This window comes from Equus przewalskii, chromosome 1 (genome assembly GCF_037783145.1).
Source record: "Equus przewalskii isolate Varuska chromosome 1, EquPr2, whole genome shotgun sequence".
NCBI lineage: Eukaryota > Metazoa > Chordata > Mammalia > Perissodactyla > Equidae > Equus > Equus przewalskii.
In genome coordinates this window covers 32,154,548-32,178,991 of record NC_091831.1, presented here as the reverse complement: position 1 = coordinate 32,178,991, position 24,444 = coordinate 32,154,548, and the positions used below count along the sequence as shown (strand labels likewise).

Below are 24,444 nucleotides of genomic sequence, written 5' to 3'. Positions count from 1 at the left end.
CAGGGCTGCCATCAACTGTTCCCACAGTCATGCCGAGGTGCACTCCCACCCTTGGGGTCGCAGCAGCGCTATGAGCACTCCAGCTGGGAGAGCAGTCGCACACATGTACAGGGCTGCCAGGGGGCTGGAGAGTGCTCACCTATCTCCACCACCTCCCTCTGGGTAGTCCATCCCCCTTCATTTTCTTTTCTTTTCTTTCCTTTTTTTTTTTTTTTTTGAGGAAGATTAGCCCTGAGCTAACTGCCACAAATCCTCCTCTTTTTGCTGAGGAAGACTGGCCCTGAGCTAACATCCATGCCCATCTTCCTCTACTTTCTATGTGGGATGCCTACCACAGCATGGCTTGCCATGCGGTGCCATGTCCACACCCGGGATCCAAACTGGCAAACCCTGGGCTGCCAAAGTGGAATGTGCAAACTTAACCACTGCACCACCGGCCTGGCCCCTCCATCCCCCTTCAGATGTATAGCTGCATGGGTCTCTCAGGCGTCCTGATGTGCTGTGTGTGTATCCTCCACTGATCAATGAATGTCCATTTAGTTTTAGTTGGAAGGGTGAGAGACAAAGGGAACAACTCATTCTGCCATGTTGTTGACATCACTCTTCTCATTGCTTTTTTCTTTTTTTTTATTGTAGTAAAAAATGTATAACACAAAGTTTGCCATTTTGACCCTTTTAAGTGTACAATTCAGTGGCCTCGATTATATTCACAGCATGGTGCAACCATTACCACTATCTCTTTCCAAACTCTTTCATGACCCCAAACAGAAACTCTGTATGCATTAAACAAAAATTCTCCACTTTCCCCTGCTCCCAGCCCCTGGAAACCACCATTCTCCTTTCTGTAGCTATGATTTTGACTATTCTGGGTATCTCATATCAGTGGAACCAGACGATATTTGTCCTTTTATGTCTGGATTATTTCACTTAGCATGTTTTCAAGGTTCCTCCATGCTGTAGCACATATCAGAACTGCATTCCTTTTTATGGCTGAATAATATCCCATTGTATGTATACACCTTATTTTGTTTATCCATTCATCGGTCAATGGACACTTGGGTTGTTTCCAGTTTTTGGCTATAGTGTAAATAATGCTATGAACATTGGTATACAAGTTTCTATTTGAGTCCCTGCTTTCAATTATTTTGGGCATATACCTAGGAATGGAAACACTGGGTCATATGGGAATTCTACTTTTAGCTTTTAGAGGAATTGAGCTTACTATTTTTTAAGAATCCTCATGATGCTGTCAGCTAAATGGTTTTGGAAGCAATTCTATATCCAATTATACCACTTCTTGGGGTCAGGAAATTTCTGGAGCTTATCCCCCACCATGTGATGTCAGAGGCACAATACTGGTGTCATGCTTATGAGCACGGGCTTTTGAAACAGAGACAGAAGACTCCAGCCCTACCAGCTACACAACTTTGGGTGAGCTTCTCACATTTTCTGGTCCTGTGTCCTCACGTGTAAAATGGGAATAGCACTACCTAGGTTGTAGGATTGCTGTGAGGATTAAATTAGGTGATGCAGGTGGAGTGCTTGGCAATCAATAAATGGTCATTACTACTTTTATTACTGCTTGTGAAGAACTGTTCTCAAATTCCGTTGTTGCGACTGATGAAAGACAGAATGTGTAAGAGCCTGAGATGGGGAGCACGTGAAGTTCACAACCTTAATTAGTTTCAGGTAAAAGCAACAAACTCTGACAGTCTCAGGAGGTGAGGTCTTTCCTGGAATCCAAGTTCTGTTTAAATCCAAAGAGGCCCTGAGAATTGGGCCAGAGTTACTTACAGGTGAGACAAGGAGGTCACGTCTGCGAAGATGCCCTCTCGGAGGGTAGAGATGTCATTGCCATGCAGGGATCTGAGGAGAGAAGAAGCCGTCAGTGCCTCACCTAGAGAGAGACACGTGAGCACTGATGGAGGGATGGGCGTGGCCCTCTGCTGAGAGGGACTTGGCGTCTTACCCCTCAGATGTCTCAGTCTATGGGGGAGATGGCCGCCAGCTCAGAGACCCTGTCCTCTTGGCCACCAGCAAGTGAGTGGGAGCCCCTAATAATCCACATAGACCACCCTGCCCCTTGGCCCTTCTGGATGACTCTGTTTTTGCCATCATAAATAACTCAAGCACCATTTCTGTTTATATAACACATGGAACGTGTGCAACCGTGTGCCCTCCCTCACTTGGGCCAGGAACGTGAGGGAGTAGGCATCTTTTTGGTAAGGAAGTTACTCTGGGAAGCCATAGGCTGGGGGTGAAGAATGTCACCTTGCCCCAGGAGGGGCTGCCAGACCACTCTCATGCATAGATACATGAGAGGCCATCACAACAGGCGTGACAGAGGGCTTTGATCACAGGGCAAAAACCTCACAGTGGGAACTCTTAGAAAAGGTTCACGAATCTCTTGCAAACAAGCATTCTCCATCTGAACAGGAGACTCACAAATGAAGGGCTAGATTATCTTGGATGCTGCCCCATAACATCCTCCCCCAACACTCACCCCTAACACGACTTGGGGCCAGACAGCAACCCCCATTTCTCAGATAGTGTCCCATTCATTCCTCAGTCTCTGTCAGAGGCTTGAATAAGAGCGGACTGGCCTCCCACCTTTGGACATAGTTGGCCCCGCTGGGGCCCCAGATGTGGGGACCTTACTGCCCACTGGGTGGGTGGCAGGGCCCTCAGTGGGGCAGATTTCCCTGGAGGAATGAAGAGCGGGGAGACTTACAGTAGGCGCAGGGAGCGCAGGCCCTGGAAGGCCAGAGGAGGGATGCACTGGAGGGCGTTGTAGCTGAGGATCCTGTGGAAGGGAGGGAGGGAGAGAGGAGGGAGGGAGGAAAAGGGGAGAGGTGGAGGAAGGGAGAGAGGAGGAAGTGGGGGAGAGGGGAAGAATGAGGCGGGAGGCACCACAGTGCCGCCCAGGCCCCTGCAGGCCCAGGGAAGTGCTCAGGACACAGGGGCAGTTTTGCTCAGCAGCTCTGTGGGGGAGGCCAAGCAGTGGATGAGAGCATGGGCTGAGGCTCTGGCCTAGTAAACCAGTGATCTCCAGCATGTCCCCTCGCCCCTTTATGCCTTAATCAGCTCCCTCGGCAATAGAATAGGGACAAAAACAATGCCAACTTGATAGGCTCTTCTGCGGGTTAAAGGAGACCCCCCAGGGGAAGCTCCCAGCTCAGTGCCTGGCTCCCAATAACGGCTCAGTAACGGGGAGCCACTATTAGGAGGACTGAGGACATCCCCTTGTGGAGGCTGCACCAGCAAGGGGCACAGGTGCAGGCCCTGTGAAGTTGACCCTGACAAGCACCTGCCCGGGGAACATACCATCTCAGTGCATCACCTCCAGAGGGGACAGGGGCAGGCTGGGCATGTATCGTAATTTACCATTAGGAAGCTGTGATGATGAGGGAGGGGCCATCACGAGCCCCGTCATACAGACGAGGAGACAGGCTCCGTGAGGTGAAAGAACTTGCCCAGGGCCATGTTATTAAGTTGGTAGACTGGGTTTTCATCAGTTTTTCAGTCTCCAGAGCCCACAGGCTAAACCACTCTCCCCAAATGCTTCCAAATAAATGAACCCATCAAGGGCAGACAGGCAGCCTGACAATAAGGGAAACGATACTTGTAGTAGCCCCAAGTGGAAAGAGCCCAAATGTCCATCAATGGACGAATGGATAAACAAAACTGCGGGACATCCGTACAATGGAATACCTCTCATGGATGAAAAGGAAGGAATGACCAGTACATGCAACAACCTGGAAGAATGTCAAAATAATTATGCTGGCTGAAAGAAGCCAAACCAAAAAGGGGTGCTATTGTATGATTCCGTTTACGTAAAACTCTAGAAAATGTGAACTCATCTATAGAAAGCAGCTTGGTGTTTGCCTGAGGCTGGGTGCTGGGAGGGGCGGGGTGGGGTTGATTATCAAGGGGCACGAGGAGACTTCTGCCAGGTGATGGAAGTGGTCACTATCTTGATCGCGGTGATGGTTCCACAGGTGTGAACACAAGTCAAAATGTATCAAATTGTGCATGTTAAGTATGTGTAGTTTATCATATGTTAATTACACCTCAGTAAAGCTATTGCTAAAGTAATAAGAGAAAGAAGACGTTCCTGTCACAGGAAAAGGCTCTGTTTCCCTCGCAGCTGCAGGGTCGCTTAGACCAGGATGTCTCAGCCTCAGCACTACTGACAATTCTTTCTTAAGGGGCTGCCTCGTGCCTTGCAGGATGTTGAGCAGCATCCCTGGCCTCTACGCATGAGATGCCAGTAGCTAGCCCCACCCTTTTCCAGCTGTGACATTGCCAAATGTCCCCTGGAGGGCAGAATGGTCCCTGGTTGAGAACCACTGCCCTAGACCACAGCAGGTTCACACCAGGCTCCTGAAGACTTTGGAACAGGAACCAGCTGACTAGCAGAGCCTGGGGCAGATAAGTGCAGGTGAGAAACTGGAACCCGCACTTCGTGGCCTCGGGCCGGCATGCTGCTCCTGCAGGCCTGGCTGGGTCAGGACCCCGTCCTGGCTCTAGTGTTGGACTGCAGCAGAACCTAATGGAAAATTTTAAGTTCTTGGCACATTTTCTGTAAAATGAAGTGTGGAGAAGGTGAATGAGATACACTCTTAAGCTCCAGACATATATAAGCCATGTTTGTTAATACTTTCCAGCCAGTCACTTGGAAAATAATTAAAGCAGTCAGTAAAATATCTTAGAATATGGGCATAAAAGTGTTCAGAGGGTCACTGTCCACAATAGTCCAAACTGGAAACAACCCAAATATCCATGGAGAGTAGAACGGATAAGGAAGGTATGGCCTGTTCCTAGAAGGAATAGTATGTGGCAGTGAATATCAACAGACCACAGCTTCACACAAGATGGGTGGATCTCACACACATAATGGCAAATAAAAGAATATATGCTGTATGATTCAATTTATATAAGGTTCAAAGATGGGCACAATTACACTTCATTGTGCAGAAATGCATATGGAGATGGCAACACTACAAACAAGATCTCATCTTACAAGTCAGGGTGGGGACTGCCTCAGGGTGGGGGAGGGAGGAATAATGCCCAGGAAGGGATAGGGGGACTTTTGGGGTGCTAGCTGTGTTCTATTTTTTGCCTTAAGTGTTTACACATGTGCTAGCTTTATGATTATTTATTAAACTGGACATTTATATTTTTTGCACTTTTCCGTACATGTGCTGTATTTCACAATAAAAAATGTTTTTACAAGTCTCTTCAGCTGGCAGCCCTGCCACACTCCCTGGAGGGTGAGGGAGTCTGCAGGCTGCGAGCAACCGCCAGGCTTGGGGAAAGTCTCTGTGGCAGCGGCCGCGTGCCTTCCCCACCTCCCCCGCCCTGGGACTCACAGAGTGGTCAGCTGGCTCATGTTGGTGAAGGAGGAATTGCTTAAGGAACTGATCTTGTTGTTACTCAGGTCCCTGGAAAAGACAAAAGCATCATCGTTTAGAAAGAAATAACTCAACCCTGGCTCTCTTACGGCTCCTCAACCTCCCCCTCTCTGCCCACGGCCACCCCCCAGCCAGGTGGGCCAGCGGCTCCAGCTGCCACTCCAAGGGTGTGGGGAGGGGTGGAGAGAGGCACGTGATTCACAATTAGCTACAGCCCTCTACCCTGCTCCCTGAACTCGCTAGGTCCCCCAGGCTTCATATCTCCATTTCCTCACCCCCTGCCCCAGGCAAGTATAGCCTTGTTCCCGCCCCCTTCCAACATGGACATGCTCCCACCAAGGGCACGGGCCGCCTCAACTGCCAGATCTAGTGGGTGCTCTCCTTTCTCTCTTGCTAGCACTCTATGCAGGCTGGTTCACTAGACCTCCCTACAATCCTTTGGGATTCTTGAGGGGCTGCCTTGCACCTTGCAGGATGTTTAGCAGCATCCCAGCCCTCTACTCTATCCTGCCCTCTTCTCAAACCTTTCACCTCCCCATCTTTCCTCAGACCCCTGACGTCTTCCCGCTCTCCCCTCCTCCCTAGCTGAGCCTCCTCCGTCTCTGGGCAAGTGCTTCTTTCTCACCCACCCTCAGGCATGGGGATCGCTAAGGCCCTACCTCTCTCTTCCTCTTCCTTTAGTCCACTCTGGGTGCTCTCGGGGATGCTCCTGCTTCTGTCACCATCGTGTGCTGACGGTGCCCTCCTCTGTGGCCCCAGCCGGCCCTCTCTCATGAATTTCCCCCAGGCCTGATGTCCCACAGACACTGAAACTTGCCTCCAGATCTTGTGCTTTCTCCCACCCCCGTGCCCCGTGCTGCACCTCGCATCCTGGTCAACAACTCCGACAACCTAGAAACCCCGCCCTATCCACTCATATCCACCTCCACATACCCTCTCCATCCCTCGTCTTATCCATCACTGGCTTGTACCTCTGTTCATCTGTCACATCTGTCCCCTCCCCCTAAGCTTCTGCTTATGTCAAGCCACTGTCATCTCTGTCCTCACACTGTGCCTCCAACCCTCACCTCATCTCTCACCCACAGCTTGGCCCCATTTCGATCCATCTTCCACAGGGGTGGGCACCTGAGCAATCTCTCTATGACACAGATCTGACCAGGTCACTTCCCCACCAAAAACCTAAAGCACCAACTCCAGACCCTTTAGCCCGGTCACCTGCCAGGGCCTCCAGGGTCTGGCCTCACCTCTCCCTCATTACTCCCCACACATCTTGCATGGATTTGCCCCTGGATATCCTGTTCCCTCCGCCCATGTGGTGAACTCTGGCTCTCCCCGAGCCCCGCACCCTGAGTTCATCACTTGCCCACCTTTGAGCCACAGCCCTGATCTGCATTTTCCTCTGCTGGAGCACTCACACTCCACACGACGTCACATGCTCCCGCTTCTCCCTTCTGCCTGTCCCCCAGACCGTGACATTCGGGAGGAGGAACCAGGGCTTATGGGCATTCACATCTGCTCGCTTCACGCAGCTCTTGGCTCAGCAAATGTTCGTAAAAGGAAACCCCGTGCCCTGCCTTCATTTTCTCTTAGTAAACTTCCTCCAACCAGTCTCACTCAGAATCATTCATTGTTCCGAGATACACATGTGAGTGCTTCACGAACAGTCCGTACACTGTGTGGTCCCTCCTCGTGATGAGGAGGGGGTGGTATCCTGACCCCTGACAGGCTGTTTCCAGTAAGAACTGGCCCAACGTTAGCCCTCTTTCCCTCCTTTCCTCCTCAAGTTTATCCGAGCTGCCTCAGATTAGACCAAAGAAGGGTTGTCTCTCTCTTTGGCACTCGGTCACCAGCCACCAAATCACTACGCAGCCCCTCTCTGGCACAGTCGAAACACATTTGCTAGGTCATCAGCAAAGACAGAAAGCTGGAGCTTCAAAATTCTGTAAGCCAAGGCGACTCAAAATATCCAGTCCTTGAACTGGATGTCTGAACAAGGAACCTGAGCCTAAATGCAGTCACCTATGACACGAAACACACAGCTAGCTTAGCTAACGTTTTTGTCACAGCAAGACGTTCTCAATGAAGGAGGCAGTAGGATGATTTACATTCTGGCGCAAGTTCCTTATCTAATTGCCGACCCACTACCGACGGTTCTCGGGCTGCCACTGGTCCACAGACCAAATTGTGAGTAGCACTGCTTCAAGCAAAACTAAGATGGAATGTTCTCTGGACTTCTTTTTGTTAGAATCTGGCCAATGAGCAGATAAAGACAATTGAAGTGAGGTGTTAATTAGGCTGGAAGGCTCAGAGGAGCTGAACTTATTCTCAGGCTTGTCTATTTTCATGGGGCGGAAAGAGTGAAAGGTGGAAATAACAAAAAAGCAGATGTTAGCCTAAAGAAAAACTTAGTTATAGATGTACATCATAGCTGCCGTATTTCATATTTGGCTTGGGGGCCAAGGGCGGACTGTTTTCCATCACCCTGTACTTCTGCTCTGGCTCCCACCTTTGCAAGGATGACCCACATTAACAATAATCACCAGCCAAGAGGGAGGCTTGGGGAGATGGCTGGGCAGAAGCAGACAGGGTCCAACCCAAGGGAGCCTGGAACAATGCAATTCCCAAGCATGGCCACTAGGTGGCAAAACAGCTCTATGCACGGATGCTCCCAGAGGGAAGGGGTGAGATTAAAAAAACAAAGTCAGCCAGAAGTGGGGTCTGTAGGGACCCTCCACATTTAGATGCTGATGGCCCTCCTGTCCTCGGAGGCAGGTCTGGGATCCTCAAGTGGCCTGGATACTCACACAAGCTGCAGGTACTTGAAGGTGGACAGCTGTCCTGGAACCAGTGTGAACTGATTGCCATCCAGGTAGCTACAGGAGAGAACACAAGCAGTTAGTGCCACCATCTCGGCCTCTGGCGGTGCCTGGCGCTGGGTACATGTAGACCACACAGCCAGCCCGGAATCACTTATGGGAGGAGAAAACATGTAAATTTCTTAGGCTGTTTGGGTAGATGCCATACAAAGAACTTGGTAAAAGCCACTGAGACGTGAAGCCTCTCTTGGCTTCCTTCCCGCCCCCCAGTCTCACCCTCTCGGCCTCCTCCCTGTCTGTGGGCACTACTCAGGGCTCAATCCCGGGCCCCCTGCCCTTCCCCCTCTGCTCTGCACTTCTGGCCAAACAGATGGGTCTGCATGTTCACACCTCCCAGGCACCCCTGCCAGGCCCCTCACCAGCTACTACGGCCCCTTTCTACCCGCGGGGAAGGTGCATGAGGCCAGTCCTGTGGAAGCCCCAGATCCAAACATCTCCAAACCTGAGCTTGGTGTTTTCACACCCAAACCGGCTTCCTCCAACTCTATCAGCATCACAGTCCATGTTCCTAACCACCCAGGCTCAGGACGCTGATGTGATTCTCCACCTCCCTCGGCAGCCAGTCCCACAGCTGCTGGCTTCTCCTGCCCACTGGTCTGTCCCCATTTGCTTCTGTTCTGCTCTCGCATCACCCCTGACTGCGCACCATCACCCGTGCCTGGGCTCCCGCAGCAGCCTCCTTCTCCCCACCTTGGCCTCCCTTCTGAGACCCACTACGTACACTGCCACCCTAGTCATTGTCCTTCAAGCCAAGCCCAGCAAGAATCTCCCCAAAGAGTCTCAAGTTTCCCCATGTCTACAGGGTAGAGCTTGGGCTTCAAGATGCGACCTGCCCGCCCCTCCCCCCACCGCCACCAGCCATCCATCCTTGCTAAGCAGCGACCCAAGCGCCGGGAGCTGAAGCCCCTGCTGGGCTCCCCGCACAGGACCCACCGACGGCGGCCTCCCCCTCCCCTCAAGGGTCCAGAGAGCAGCAACCTCAGGCTTGACTCCCCCTGACCATCAACCTGTGTCATTCAAAGGGGCTGCCCGCCCTTCGCATTTGATCCTCTCAGTGGCCCTTGTCAATATGCCCAAGTAGCCCCATTTTACAGCCGAGGAAACTGAGGCTCAGAAAAGTCAAGTGGTTTTCCCAGCCTCTGCACTTCAGCCTCTTCAGTCTAAGAAGGCAGGCTGTCCCACCCGTCCCGTGACCCCCAGGGTTGCGAGGAGGCACCAAGGAGGAAACGGGGACACTAACACTGCGACAGAAAACTACGCAAGGGACGGGGAAGGTGAGTCACAGGACAAGGACTGCAGTGGTTGATGTGCTTGTGAAGAAATGGCCAGGCTTGCAGGTAACGAAAGAAACACAAACGAAAACCTCGTGCACTCCTCACAGGGAGAAGAAAGGCTCCAGTACAGAGGCCGCCGGGAGGGACCAATCCAGGGACAGGAGGAAGGACAAGCCTTCCCTCTGGAGGTGTCCGTCAAAGAAGACCAGCTCTCCACCCGTCTGTCTGCCGGACACGTTGACGTCCACCCCCGCCCCCCGACACGAGCTCAGATACCAAAGCCAAATCAACAAAGATTTTAGCTGCACGACGCCCAGTGTTGAAGGGCGGGGGTAGGGGCAAGAAGGCCATCTCACACGCGGCCGTGGGAGCACAAAGGAAAAGCTTTTTTGGAAGGCATCAGGCGAAAGGCCGCAGGAGTCCTAACTACCCCTGCTCTTTGACCAGCAGTGTCACCAGAGGGATGTCCACCTTGATGCTATTTACCATAGTGAAAAACTGGAAACAACTTAAACAGCCAACAAAGAAGGATTTGTCATACAGATCACAGTCGATTATGTCATGGGATATTATGCAACCAGTAAAAATAGCTTTAGTGAGAGAGTTTTTGACAGAGGGGAATGCTCGTGAGATGATGTGAAGTAGAAAAAGTAACATTATTTCTTATTTTAAGGGCAGAGCTTAGTTTAAAGGGATAAAGTGCCCGCCATGGGTGACCGCGCCATCGGGTGACCGCAGACGGAGGTCAAGGAGAAGCTCACAGCCTCTCAGACCAGCGTCCCCTGCGAAGCCCCAGCTCCAAGCCCCTAGTCACCTAATGTCTGCTCTCGGTCACCTTCTCCTCCCGACACCAGGCTGTGGGGTACTCACAGTTCGGTGACATTCTTGGGGATGCCCTTGGGCAGGGCCTGGAGGTGCTTATTGCTGCATCGGACCACGGTGTCCAGGCAGGCACATTCCTGGGGGCACTGCGGGCGGGGCAGGCAGCCCCCCTCCTCTCGGCCTGGGGAGGAAGGAGGAAGCCACGTCCATGAGGGGACAGGCCTTCTTAGGGCCTCCTAAGCCAGGGCCCCGCTCTGGGACGCCTCAGAACGGAAGCCCCTCTCTGACCCTACCTCATGCCCCAGTCAGTCTCTTCCTGGCTGCACCCCTCCCCACCAGGGGCAAAGCCCCCTGGACCCATTTTGAGGTTTTCTTCTGCCTCAGATCCAAGGTGGACCCAGGCACAGCAGGGAAGGGGGACGGCAGCCATACCATTTCTTGAGGACCCACTATGTGCCGGACACCGTATCTCCCATAATCTCCCTGACAATGCAGTGAGGGGTGCCACTATCACCCCTAGAATGCAAGCACCACGAGGACAGAGACTTGTGTCTTCCTCTTCTTTGTTCACTCCAGGAGCCCAGCCCCTAGTGCAGGGCCTGGCACGCAGGAGCCCTCAAAATAGATCCCCTGAATGAATGAATGCCTGGATTGCTATTTCACTGAGATCTGGAGAAGTTAATAATTTGCTCAGGTCAGAAGGCTGGTCAGAGGCAACACAGGGTCTACACCCAGGTCTGGCAGAATCTGAGTTCAGCTATCACAATATCCTTCATTGATTCACTCATTTATTCAATAAATGTTACTGAGCACTGGCTGTCTGCCTTCCTTTCTTCTGAGTGGGTGTAGGAGGGACAATAAGAACATCATGGTCACAGTTGCTGAGAGCCCCAGGAAGCTGGTGACAGTGACTGTCGGTTATGGAGGGCAGTCACGTGCAGGCCTGTGTGATAAGGATGAACTGAGTCCTCAAAATCTCTCTCTGGGGGACGTGCTATCAGCCTGCTCTAGAGACGAGGAAGCTAAGGGTGGAGTGGTTAAGCTACCTGCCCGAGGTCCCCCAGCTGGAAGAGGTGGCACCAGGACTGGAATCCAAGCCAGCTGCCTCGGGCTCCTGCCCTCTTGACCACTACACTCTCCTGCCTCTTGGCAGCAACATCTCTAAAACATTCACATCCTTTCACTTCTACGAAGTCATTCTAAGGGGAAAACCACGTAGACGCGTGGAGAGTTATCTTCCAGGATGTTCCTGATGGCCTGAGTCATGACACCAGAACTTTGGAAGTCCCTAAACGCCAAGCGGGAGACCGCGGGTTGTGTCCGTCGTGGTGTCCTCCAGACAACAGACCATCAGCTTAAAAAGGTTTGCACAGGCGGTGCTGCAAGGTCCACGTGTGTCACCCACATGCACAGAGACGCACAGCAAAGATGGGGAAGGTCACACAGCGGAATGTTGACCGGAGTCACCCAGGGTTGGGAAGCGGGAGGGTCTTCACATGGTGACCTTTTTATTCTCCTTCTGGATTGTCTGTTGTGGTGGTTGTTTTTAAAGAAATGATGATGCGTCACTTCATAATAAGAAAAATAAAAAGAAACTGTGCCTTGGAAAAAATAATGCTTTAGAAGGATACTTAACGGCATACGACTATGCCCAAAATATATAGTTAGGTTAAAAAAACCAGAATTTTTTTAAAAGACTAGCAAGTTACTATTATATAAAATGATATAAAAATATATATGTGAATAGTATGGAGTTTTTCTTTTTCTTTTTTCTTTTTCTTTTAAAGATTGGCACCTGAGCTAATATCTGTTACCAATCTTCTTTTTTCCTTCTTCTTCTTCTTCTTCTTCCCCCCAAATCCCCCCAGTACATAGTTGTATATTCTAGTTGTGAGTGCCTCCGGTTGTGACATGTGGGACACCACCTCAGCATGGCCTGATGAGCGGTGCCATGTCCGCACCCAGGATCCGAACCGGCGAAACCCTGGGCCGCTGAAGCAGAGCGCGTGAACTTGGCCACGGGGCTGGCCCCATGGAATTTTTCTTTTTAAATTGAAAGCAAAATTGCTCTTAGAAAATCCGTTGATTTTGTTTAGAAAAATACCCTGACAGTCTTATCTGGGGACCTGAAGGTCCCCACCCAGTCCCACCCTCCCCTGGCCTGGATGGGCCAGCCTGAGAGCTGAACTGGCCCTGGAAGCAGACTGGAGAGGGCAGGAGGGGGCCGAGGTAGGAGGAGCCCAGGGAGCAGGGATGGGGGCTGGAAGCCGTAGGCAGTGGGGAGAAATCCCCTGTAGCAGGGCTCAGATCAAGGCCGGCTGGGCCGAGATGCAGCTTTGCTCCGTCACCTTCAGTAAAAATCTGCTTCAACCGCTGCCTTGTGTGGGTCATGCTCTGAGGGAAAATGAGAGATGGGGTGACCTTCTGCACGTGTAGGGAAAGAAGGGAGTGGCCACAGAAGAGAGATTGAGAATTCAGAGGAAACAGGAACATTGGCACAAGAAATGACCAAGCTTTCCCCCATGGAGGATGGGGGCCCAAGAGGGTCCCATTACATATGATGCACAGGGTGACTCCAGGAGTCTGGAGCACTTAGGAACAGCCAGGAGGCGGATCTCTGGGTTAAATGTACATATATGAAGAAAACACACTACAACGTGAACTATGATTTTCTCTGAGTGATGGGCTAATAGGTAATGTTTATTTCCTTCTTTTATCCATATTTTCCCTTTTTTTTCTTAATAACAAGCACAGTATTGCTCTTCTAAACACACAAAGACACCACTATGGAGGGGTAGGTGGAGGACTAAGAGGGGTCTCCCTGCTCCTTGCCCCTCCCCTCTACAGCGCCTCCCCTCCCCACGGGACCCCTCCAAAGGGCAGGTCAAGAGGCGCTGCCCGCCCCCTCCCCACCCCCCGGACCTGGCCCGCCTGCCCTCTCCCCCACCGCCCAGGGGCTCATGAGTTACCTTCCTCACACCTGAAGTCAGGGAAGGCCACGTCCTGCAGGGGAATCTGCCGCAGGAAGTCTGGTTGCTGGCACCGCGGGTTCCCCGTCACGATCTTCCTCTTCCGCAGCCAGTCGCCCAACCAGGCCAGCTGGCAGTTGCAGTTGAAAGGGTTGGCCAGAAGGTTTCTGGAAGAGGCAGGCTGCGTGACCACGAATTGTCTGGGTTGTCCCCGCAAAGCCCTGTCCCGCCCGCCACGTACTGGCCACACAACCACCCAACACTCTTTCTCAGACACCCAACAGCTACCAAGAGGCAGCATTCTAAGATGGCAGGACCCACGTCTCAGCAAACCATGATGCCCCAGACATCCCCAAGTGAGTCCTTTTAAGTAACCACTCGACAAGACTGTACCCTTGGGATGGCGAGGGGTGGGGGGGTTCCCAGGGTTCAGATGGCTGATGTCGGGGCCCGGGCCTGCCTGTCCTCTGAGGGCTGGACTTACAGTGTGGAGAGGGCCTGGAGGGTGTCGAAGGCTCCAGGGGAGATGGTGGCAATCTGGTTGTCATAGAGCGAGAGGAGTCGGACGTTGCGCAGGCCCGTGAAGCTGTCGTTGTGGATGCAGCTGATGCGATTGTTCCTCAGCATCCTGGGGAGGGCGGGCAGAGGAGGGGAGAGCCATGCTGTGCCCTGCAGCCGTCTGCCTGCGCTGTGCCCGTGGCCTTGAGCCACAGGGAGGGGAGCCACAGCACCAGACTTGTACACACCTGTGCCCCCCTCCAGGCCCTCCTGCCTCTGAGACGCCCTCCTCTCCATCCTGCCTGCCCGGCCCCCACACCAACCATCACCTTCACTCCTTGGATGCCCAGCGCCTTGCCCACCTCCAGGCCACACTCCACATCAATGCCCGACAGACTTTCCTAAAACCTAAACCCGGTCATGTCCCTCTCCCGTGTAAAGCCCACAGCAGCCTCCACATTGCCCACAGAATCACGTTTAAACTTTTTACTGTGACCTACGGGAGCCAACTCAGCCCCAGCCCAGCACCTGTCCCCTCCCCACACAGGGCGACACACCCTCAACATCCCTGTCCTTCAGGCAGGCTGCACAGCCACATCGCCATGGCCTTCCCCACCCATGACTTCCTTCTAGAATGACCTTCTTCCTCTTTTATATCTGCAAAGTCTCTGTTCACCCTCAAAAATCTGGCTCAATTCCCCTCCCCAACCAAAAACAAAAACCAAGCCTGACACAGAATAGGCAGCTTGTGAAAGAAATTAAAATGGTTTATGAACGTTCATGAAAAATGTGCAAACTTACTAGGAATCAAGGACATTTAAGCAATATTGAATCTTTGCCTGCCAAACAATTAAAAATATAATAATAGGGGCCGGTCTGGTGGCACAGCAGTTAAGTTTGCACGTGCCACTTCGGTGGCCTGAGGTTCACAGTTTCGGATCCCAGGTGCGGACATGGCACCACTTGGCAAGCCATGCTGTGGTGGGCATCCCACATATAAAGTAGAGGAAGATGGGCATGGATGTTAGCTCAGGACCAGTCTTCCTCAGCAAAAAGAGGAGGAGTGGCAGCAGATGTTAGCTCAGGGCTAATCTTCCTCAAAAGATAAATAAAGAAATAAATATAATAATAACAATAACAATAATAATAATGCCCAAGCTCAGCAAGAGTGGGAGTGAATGGGCACTTCCACATGGGCTGGCAGGAGGACAATTTGGGACCCACCCAGAAGTGTGTTTGGTAACATCCTTTTCAGCACTTTATGCTTCCACCCAGCAAGTCTACTCTTAGGAATTTATCAGAAGGGAACAATCCTGGACAGGCACAGGATTTCACAATAATGATATTAATCACAGTATTGTTTAAAAATTAGAAATAGCCTAAATTTCCAATAATTATGTAATATATAGTCATTCAAAATGATGTCATCAAAGAAATTTTAATAATACGTAAAAGTGCTCACATTGTGTTAAAAGAAAAAGCAGGTTACTAAATAAAATGTATTAAAGGATTCCATTCAAAAATATCTGTATGGATGCAAGCATATGTTATGTGTGTGCCAGTCTCTATATATATATGAGAGACTGGAAGGATAGCTGTTTTGATCAACAATTAACACAGTTGTTTCTGCATGGTGGAAGGGTGACGGGCATCTCTCTTCCTGTGCCTGCGCCGTCACTCGTGCCCTCTTGCTGGCTCTGACCAGCACCAGCCCCTCCCCTCTCGGCCCCTGTCCAAGTCTTCCTCAGAAAGGACCTAAGTGGATGAATAGCTCACAGTAATCCTAGGCAGGTGTAAAGAAGAAGGAGGCAGCCCTATATGAACAGCCTGGAAAGATGGCCACGCTGTATTCGCAAATGAAAAAAGGCAAGCTGCAAAACACAGCGAATAACAAAATTCCCTTTCCGTAAAACAAACAAAAATCCCCAGGGAATCCCTCCACCCATTCATTGACCTTACACAGATTCCATGATACGTGCTCGGAAGACAAATGCGCAGCCCAGGACAGGGCTGGGATCTAAACCCAAGCAGGTGGCTTCTAGAGCCGTGTTGCCAGCAGAGTAGCTGCTAGCCATGTGTAGCTGTTTAGATTTAAATTAATTAAAATGAATTCTACAATTTAGTGCCTCAGTAGCACTAGCCACAGGTCAAGTACACCATAGCCACGTGAGGCTATCGGATTGGACAGTGCAGATATGGGACATTTCTGTCACCGTGGGAAGTCCGACTGGACAGCACTGGCTCTTGGACACCCTAAGGGTCTACATGCCCATCTGAAGAGCTGGTGCTGCCTGAGCAGAGAGGGGGTTCCCTGCAGCCTTCGCAGGGGTGGGGGTGGGGTGGATGACCCCAGGGTCCTACTGAGTCCCAAAGTCTGGTTAGCTATGGCTGGGCTCTGGGGCATGGGATCCCAGAATCCCAGGGATGGTGGGCTATCCCTGCTCCCCCATCTACACCCACTTGAGTCACCTCTGCAATGTCCCCTCCATGGGGCCATCCAGCCCCTCCTGCCTGCAGCAGTGCTGGCCACTCCTGAACTGAACACACGTGTGGTGCTGCTGCAGCCTGACCCCAGGGCAATGAAAGGGAACCTCCCTCCACCCCTTCACCAGGCGTCAGCCTCACACCCCGGGGACCAAGAAAGCAGGCCTCACCACAGTCACTAACACCTGATACTTGGCCCACTGCAGTTAGGGTCCTCAGCTGTACCCACCCTGCCAGCTGGAGCTGGGGGAGGGGGTCTCTCACCCTCTCTCCTCCTTTCCCTTTAATACGGACACCCACATCTGCCTTGGCTTTTGCCTACCGCAGTCTGGCCGCCCATTCTGCTCCCCGGCCCGTACACTCACAGGGTCCTCAAGCCATCCAGGCCCCGGAACATGCCACTCCGGATGGACTCCAGCTGGTTGGCGGTCAGGTGCAGCTCGCTCACGGACGCCGCCCCCTCAAAGGCCCCGTCTTCGATTTCCGACACCTTGTTGTTGCTCAGATTGCTGGGAGACAAGGCATGGGAGGAGGATGGAGCTCAGGAGCCCTCTTCTGCACCCCACCCCATGCACGGGGGCCCTGCCTCTCCAGGCGAGCTCCCCCACATCCGGTATTTTCCTTCTCCTTCCCGGGCCAGCGTCCTAACTGCAACCTTCCCACCAATGGTAACTCACATTTTCTTCAGATGATTGAGTTTTTTAAACATCCCAGTGGCCTCCAGAATGGAAATCTCATTGTTGTTTAATCGTCTGTAAGAGGCAATGAAGAGAACGTACACAGCCATCAATGACAAACATCAAAGCGTCTTCCAACCTGAGAATATTTGGGACTGAAACAAAGGGTGCTCCCAGAAGAATTTAACTGGAAGGGTAAATTGATCCTACTTCAAAGGAAGGCTAGGGGGTGAGTGGGGATACTTTTAACACTAAAAATGCCATGAAAATTGACATACATAAGTGACAGATATGTGTAGGTATTTACACACGTGCATTTATATGTGCGCAAATTTATATTTTTAGGGAAAGAAAAGCAATAGTTAAAGGATGGCTTAAGCCTCAACTTGATCTAATGGAACCACGTCATCCTGGTGACCTGCCCGGGGGCCAGAGACTGCTCCAAGGGCGTGTAGGGCTGTGAGTCAGAAGCAGAGGGGCTGCAGGGGTGGGGAGCTGCTTCCTGCCAAAGCCAGCAGCTGCCATGCTGGTGTCTCCCATGGTCCCTAAATGGAGCAAGACCAGAGGGAAACCCAGAGAAGGCCCAGGAAGGTTAGTGGGAACTGGGGGCAGGGGAGGGGCATGGAGGGGCGGTGGCCCTCACAGCTCGGCTGTGGACTGGGGGACACGCTCCGGGAGCTTGGTGAGCTTCAGGCTGGAGCACTCCACCATGCTGGCCTCGCAGCGGCACTTGTGGGGACACACCACATCGCTGTTGCATTCGCTGTTCAGCTGGTAATCCTCCGTGCCTGCGGTGGGAGGGAAGGGTGGGGGAGCTGAGGGGTCCTGGGAAGGCTCCAAGCAGCCTTGAGTCTCCCAGGCCCCTGCAGCCCGCCGCCCCAGCCCCCTGCCCACCCACTGCCACCATCCCACTGAGGCTGGCCTTGGTCCCCTCTCCTACCTGGAATGAAGTATTGCTCTTTGGCTGGGGAAAGAAGCAGAAACGCATGATGCCGAGACTGCCCAGGACCTATGGGAAGAGCCCAGGCCCCCGCCCCACTGCTGGGGTGAAAGCACCTCAGGGACAACGCTGGGGTCCCAGATCAGGGCCCCAGAGCCCATCCGCCCAGCCCCTGGGTGGAGAAGGCCTTGCTACAAGCACAGATGTTCCCTGCCTGGGACGATCATCAGTTAAACCTCTTAGGAAGCACAAAACCCTGGGCACTCTCACTTGCAAAGGCACAGGATGGGGACAGGGCAGGGAGGCTGCAGGCTCCTGACCAGGATCCGGGCTCAGAAGCTGACCCACACTGTCCCCATCCAGATGCTGTTTCTGCTGCCCCAGAGCCCAGAGGAGGCTATCTCCCTGAGGAGGGTCCTCAGGCCCCATGAATGTCCTGGAAGGCTTGAAAGCAGCAGCAAGAAAGAGAACTGGCCTGGGCGTAGAGGGACCTGGGTCCCAGTCTAGGACCTCCCTGGGGACCTTCAGCAAGCCCTACTCATCCCTCAGTCTCGGGAAAACGAGATTAGGACAAAACAACTGCTCAGACCCAAGTCTAGAACTGGGGCCGACTCCCTCCAGGTGGGTCCAGAGTGGCCTAAGACACCCTTGTTGGAGTCATCCAGGAAACATCACGGGGTCCCTGAGCAGACTGAAGACAGACAGGCAGGTGGACAGACAGACAGGCGGGGGAGCAGCTACCTGAGCACCGAAACTTCTTGCTCTTGATCTGCCCGATGCGCTTGTTGGCGAGGCGCCGGGGGCTGGCGCAGCGGGCCCCGCTCGTCTCGATGGGGTTGGTGCGCAGGAAGTCCGCCAGCCACTTGAGGTTACAGTCGCAGATGAAAGGGTTCTGGGCCAGGTGCCTGTCCAAACAGGGCAGGATGGGGGATCAGAGGCAAGGGCTGCAACGCTGCACTGACCTCCACCTGGATGGGGCCTCGCTGCTTGCTCGTGGCCTGAAACCTGTGCTGTCCCTGGGGAGATGTGCACCACCTGGGGGCAGCCACCAACCACACAGGAGTGCTGCCAGAGCATCGCAGCAGGGAGGGTCTGCGCACGGCTCTGGAGCTTCCAGCTGTCCCTGCCACAAGCCCCCTTCAGGCCTCACTGTGTCCCCTGTCTTTCTACTCACCTGTCCCTCCCTCTGCCCTGGGACACTTCACAAGCATGAGTGAATGCAGGGCGATCTGGGGACTAGTCAGAGCACCCTTGTCCTCCCACAGGTGCGGGGACAGAACGGGCACTAGAACCCAGGACCATCAATGCTCAGAGGTCCTTAGACACCACAGCGCCACAAGTCATGGGTTGTCCCCTCCCTGTGGCCTCGAGCAGCAGCAGTCTCTCTCTCACGGCCTCAGTCAGGATGGGGATGGGGCCAGGGGTGGCAAGGCTGGGCCTGCAGCTGGGTGGGAGGGTCTCAAAGCTCCTGCTGCAGAACCTCAGCTTTACCTGTAAGCTCCATTCCCATCCTAGCCATAGCGGCTACCTCCCCTTGACCATTTTACAGGCAGTCTCTCTTTTTTGGGTGAGGAAGATTGGCCCTGAGATAACATCTGTTGCCAATCCTCTTCTTTTTGCTTGAGGAACATTGTACCTGAGCCAATCTTCCTCTATTTTGTATGTGGGACTCTGCCACAGCATGGCCTGATAAGCAGGGTGTAGGTCCGTGTCCAGGATCTGAACCTATAAACTCTGGGCCAACAAAGTGAAGCGCGTAAACTTAACCACTGCACCACTGGGCAGGCCCCTACAGGCTGTCTCTTGATACACGGGAAACTCAAAAAACATCACTGAGTAGCTACTCATTGGGGAACCACTCATATTCTCTTCCTGGGGTGGCTGTGCTATCAGCAGGAAAAATACGGGGCAGGGGCAGCTGACAGGCGACACCAACTGATGCAACCTGGGTTGCTGTGAGAGACCACATGGGTGGCTTTCCCACTCTTGGGTCCTGACTGCCCCAGCAGGCTCAGACCAGCCACACCTGAACCGCCCCAGCAGCCAGCTTACCCACCTGCGTCTGGGCCACCACAGCACAGGGCATACCCTGTGTTCCAAACCAAGACAGCCAGGGAAGAATATTCCAGCACCTGTCCTGGCTACGTACCTGAGAGCCAATGCTTCAGCACAGAAATACAGGGAGACAGAACAGGGGCCAGCTCAGAGCACTTGCCATGCCTCGGCCATGTTTGCTTTGTCTAATGTCATCAGTTCAGACCATCTACTAGCCTCGGCCCAGCCCCTCTGCTGGGGCTGCAGAGCTCTCCCAGCAGAGGCAAGAAGCCTGCCAGGGTCTGCGCCCAGCTCAGTGCAGACCTTGGCCGCTCTCTCTCCTGTCCATCACCTCCTGGGCTCTGCCCTCTGGCTCCTGATGGGGGTGCTTGCTCAGAACCATTCCTGCCCAGCCGTCTCTGCCACTCCCCTTTGCAGCGCCCGCCCCCCCCCCCCCCCCCCCCCCCCCCCGCTTCCCCCTGAGTCTCAGCTCCTCTGAGCCTCACCAGGTAGGCTGGGCACCTCCCACCCCTTCTGCATCCAGTCTGACATTTGTTTGCCAATTTAAACTGTCAATTTGCACAGCGAAAGAATGTGTTTGCTGACTCCCCAGGGCAGAGTTTGTAGCGAATTTAAAATACACTAGGATTCAGGGACTGCTCTGGGATCCTCCCAGCGGCCCATCCACATCTGTCTGTGCCTTAGTGCCTGGCCTCTGCCTGAACTAACTGCTTCCCTTTGTCACAATCTTAGTAGAAAACTCTGTTTAAAATCAATTCAATTATATCGTTTAGAAATGTATTAAAATGTTCAAGGGGTGTGGAGTAGAAAACATCTTTTTTAGGAACAGGCTATTTCTGTCTAAACCAACCTATGAAAACTTAAACCACCCACAGAGAGTCAGGTGGCTTCTGTACAAACTTAAGTATTTGATACAAATTAGAATGTTTAACAGTTGCAAAGGGCAAGGAGCTGGGGAGGGAAAATGCTCAGGAGGAAGGAAAAAAAATCTGTTGGGGAAAAGATAGTCATGTTAGAGGCACAGCCAGAAACGTGCCACCCATGTGGCCATGCAGTTATCTCCACGAACAGTTCCAATCGTGGAAGGCAGAAACAAGACTGATCCTGGTGTCTTTCTTGGAATAGACATTAACAAGTCACACCAAAAATCTTTTGGGGCAGATGCTCAACATCATTAGTCAAATTAAACCCACAATGAAGACACTACTTCACCCCTGCTAGGATGGCTATAATCAAAAAGACAAATGACGCCAAGTGTTGGCAAGGAAGTAGAGAAATTGGAACCCTCTTAATACATGGCTGGTAGGAATGCAAAATGGGGCAGTCACTTTGGAAAACAGTGGCAGTTTCTTAAAACGTTAAACATAAATTTCCCATGCTACCCAGAAGTTCCAAGAGAAATGAAAACATTTGTCCACACAAAGATTTGTAAGTGAATATTCATAGCATCATTTATTCATGATGGTCCCAAAGTGAAAATCCAAACGTCCATCAACTAAAACGGATAAACAAAATGTGGTCTATCCATACCATGGAAAATCATTTGGCAATAAAAAGGAACGAAGCACTCTTACATCCTGCAATGTGGATGGACCTCTGAAACATTATGCTAAGTGAAAGAAGTCAGTCACGAAAGACGATATATGGTATGATTCCGTTTTTATGAAATGTCCAGAAGAAGCAAATCTATAGGGACAGAAATTAGATAAGTGGTCGCCTGGGGATGGGCTGGAAACAAGCATTGATTGTAAATGGGCACGAGGGATTTTTGAGGGGTGATGGAAATGTTCCAAAATTGGATTGTGGTGATAGTTGAACAACTATAAATTTACTAGAAATCATTGAATTGTACACTTAGAATAGGTGAATTCCATGGTATGGAAGTTATACCTCATGAAAGCTGTTTTAAAAAAGATTTCTTAATCTCTTGGGCCAAATTAAACTGCAGCAAAATCAATACTATGACCCAGGGCCCTCAGCCACAGATGGTGGAGCTGTAGACAAATAAGACAAGAGCTGGTGAGTTTAAACCTGCTGGGGTCTCACACAGACCCAGTCAAGGGGTTTAACCACCTGAGGCTGGAATAAGAATATCCGACCACACTTTGGATTTGCATTTCTTTTATTCTTGCTCCAACTTGTACTTCAGTTGTTAATATATAATAGTTGTTCATGAAAGTTCACTTTTGCTTTACAGCCTTAAATAACGAGGTCCATTCTTACGGAAAAAGCACAATTGAGGAGGAAGCTAACTGATTTCTCAGTGATGGTGAAGAGATGCCTGAGACCAGATCCTTGCTCTACTAGATGCTGGGTGACCTTGGGTGAGTGACGTACCTTCCCTCTGCCTCAGCTTCCTTATAAGTAAAGTCAAGGATGATAGGCTCTACCTCCACAAGCCAGTGTAAGTATTAACTAAGATAATACACACAAAGAACAGGGGTGGGCATTCAGGAAGAGCTCGATAGACATAATGGCTGTCACTGTTCTCAGTATTACTACCACGACTATCTGACCTTTCTGTTCTAACATTCTGCTCCACTATCACCCTGGTGGCAGTGGCCAAGATCCCAGGGACAGTACTTGGTGGGCAGAAGCACTGTCTGAAATCACGCCAGGTAAATGGACACAGACAGAGGCCACCCGCAGCGAGCACGATCTGTTTGATTTATTCACTCTCCTTCCCCCTCAAGAGGGAGACGGCTCCTCGCATGAGACCTTCAGTCCCATTCCCCATCCCCAAGGCTTTCCCATGTGTGGGTCCCCATGAAATCTCCTTAGTGTGTTTCTCTTGGACGCTCCGCCAGCTGCATAAAATAATCTACCTTGCCAATGTCTTCCTATAATCTCTGCTTTCACATATGTATTTGGCAAGATGTCCCTGTGGTGCTCCCCTTCCCCGGCTATAAGTAAACTAATTAGCAGGAGTGGGCTGCAGGCAAGTGCGTGGGCCTTAGTGAGTTTCCTGGCTGACGTCCCTGCTGACGTGCAGGGTCCCCAGGGAGCAGGAGCTGTGCCTTCTACTGGACCTTTTTGCACCTGTCCCGGTACTCCCTGAAAATATTATCTGACGGAGAGCACTGCCCAGCAGATACGGTGGCAGGGATGGCAACAACAGCGATGACCACAACAATATTAATAATTAAGGCCCATTAAGCATGCATCACAGGACCCATGGGTCAGGGCATCGAGTCAAACTCCAGGCTCAGAGCTAAAGACGCAGAATGGAGGAGACCACGCAAGTGCCAGAGTTTAACCAAACAGCAGAGGAGAAGTTTCCCTATACAGAAGCATTCCAGCTAAAAGACAAGGACTTTTTTTTGAAAGCATAACCACAGCAGCATTATCAAATGAAGAAGGAATGTTGGGATTCAAATATCACCATTTCAGGGTTCCTAATGTATGAATGGGTCCAGGCACTGAAATCAATGGCTGTGTTTATTACAAAAAGAGAGACAACCAGCCATCGTGTGTCTCCTGATGGAAGCACACAATCCTACCCGTGAAGTCATCTTGCCAAAAAAAAAGAAAAAAAATCTGATCCTGCCCAAGCTCCTAGATGACATTTCCTGTGCAGGACACAGGACACAGGACGGTGTGGGACTACTCCACGGGGAAGGCAGTCAGCAAAGTCCAGCTGAGGGGATCTCCACAGATCCAGTAATGCAGTGTCCTCAACAGATAAATTGCAAGGAAGACGAGATGGAGAGGACCCCTATGGATTTAAAACAGCTCAAGTGATGCATCAACCCATGGCAGCCAGTAGTATGCACAGGCCTTCTTTAAATCCTGACTCAAACAAATTGTTTCAAAAACTGTGTAACATGCATGAGATGCTTGGGAATTTGAACACTAATTAGATACTTGATGATATTAAAGAATTGTTAAGTTTTTAGATGTACTAATAGTGTTGCGGTTGTGTTTTTAAAGAATGCTTGCCTTTTATAAATATGTACGAAGTCTGTGTAGATGATAAGTGATTATCTGGGATTTACTTAAAGTAGTTTGGGAGGCATCGAGGAGGGGAAGACGGGCCAGGAGCTACAGCTGGGGGATGAACCCTGGAAAGTTCACTGTGCGACTTCTCATATGCTTATAATTTTCTATAAGAGATTAAAACAAATTCCTAGAGCTGTTGCTCTCTAATTTTTACTTTATAATCATCATTGCTGTTACTATATTTCATGTGATTTAAGACATTATCAGTTGCAAGATGTACTATTATCTTATGTATTATGAAGAAAGAAAACAATGCTGCCAATTAAATACTTCGTCGATTGTAATATGCAGCCCAATTTCAGAGCTGTTAATGTAAAAATAATGTGTGTTTTAGAATCAATGGGCCATAATAATATTATTATTAACTGTAGCCAGCACTTAAGAAGCAGTTACAATGAGCTAAGCTCTGTGCAAACATCCCCTTTAGTCTCAGAAC

General features: G+C 51.4%; 1 protein-coding gene across 2 annotated transcripts in view; it reads right to left on the bottom strand.

Moving 5' to 3' along the window:
• The window catches only part of SLIT1 (slit guidance ligand 1), a 182,657-nt gene that overhangs the window by 28,727 nt on the left and 129,486 nt on the right, over window positions 1-24,444 (bottom strand). For both annotated transcript variants that reach the window (XM_070560152.1, XM_070560146.1), the window contains exons 14-25: window positions 18,696-18,859; window positions 17,955-17,978; window positions 17,658-17,802; window positions 17,015-17,089; window positions 16,703-16,846; window positions 13,840-13,983; window positions 13,356-13,522; window positions 10,435-10,567; window positions 8,219-8,287; window positions 5,373-5,444; window positions 2,732-2,803; window positions 1,795-1,866 (exon numbers count right to left, since the gene is read on the bottom strand). In XM_070560152.1, coding sequence (XP_070416253.1) covers window positions 1,795-1,866; window positions 2,732-2,803; window positions 5,373-5,444; window positions 8,219-8,287; window positions 10,435-10,567; window positions 13,356-13,522; window positions 13,840-13,983; window positions 16,703-16,846; window positions 17,015-17,089; window positions 17,658-17,802; window positions 17,955-17,978; window positions 18,696-18,859 — 1,281 coding nt within the window. The remainder of the gene's footprint in view (window positions 1-1,794; window positions 1,867-2,731; window positions 2,804-5,372; window positions 5,445-8,218; window positions 8,288-10,434; window positions 10,568-13,355; window positions 13,523-13,839; window positions 13,984-16,702; window positions 16,847-17,014; window positions 17,090-17,657; window positions 17,803-17,954; window positions 17,979-18,695; window positions 18,860-24,444) is intronic.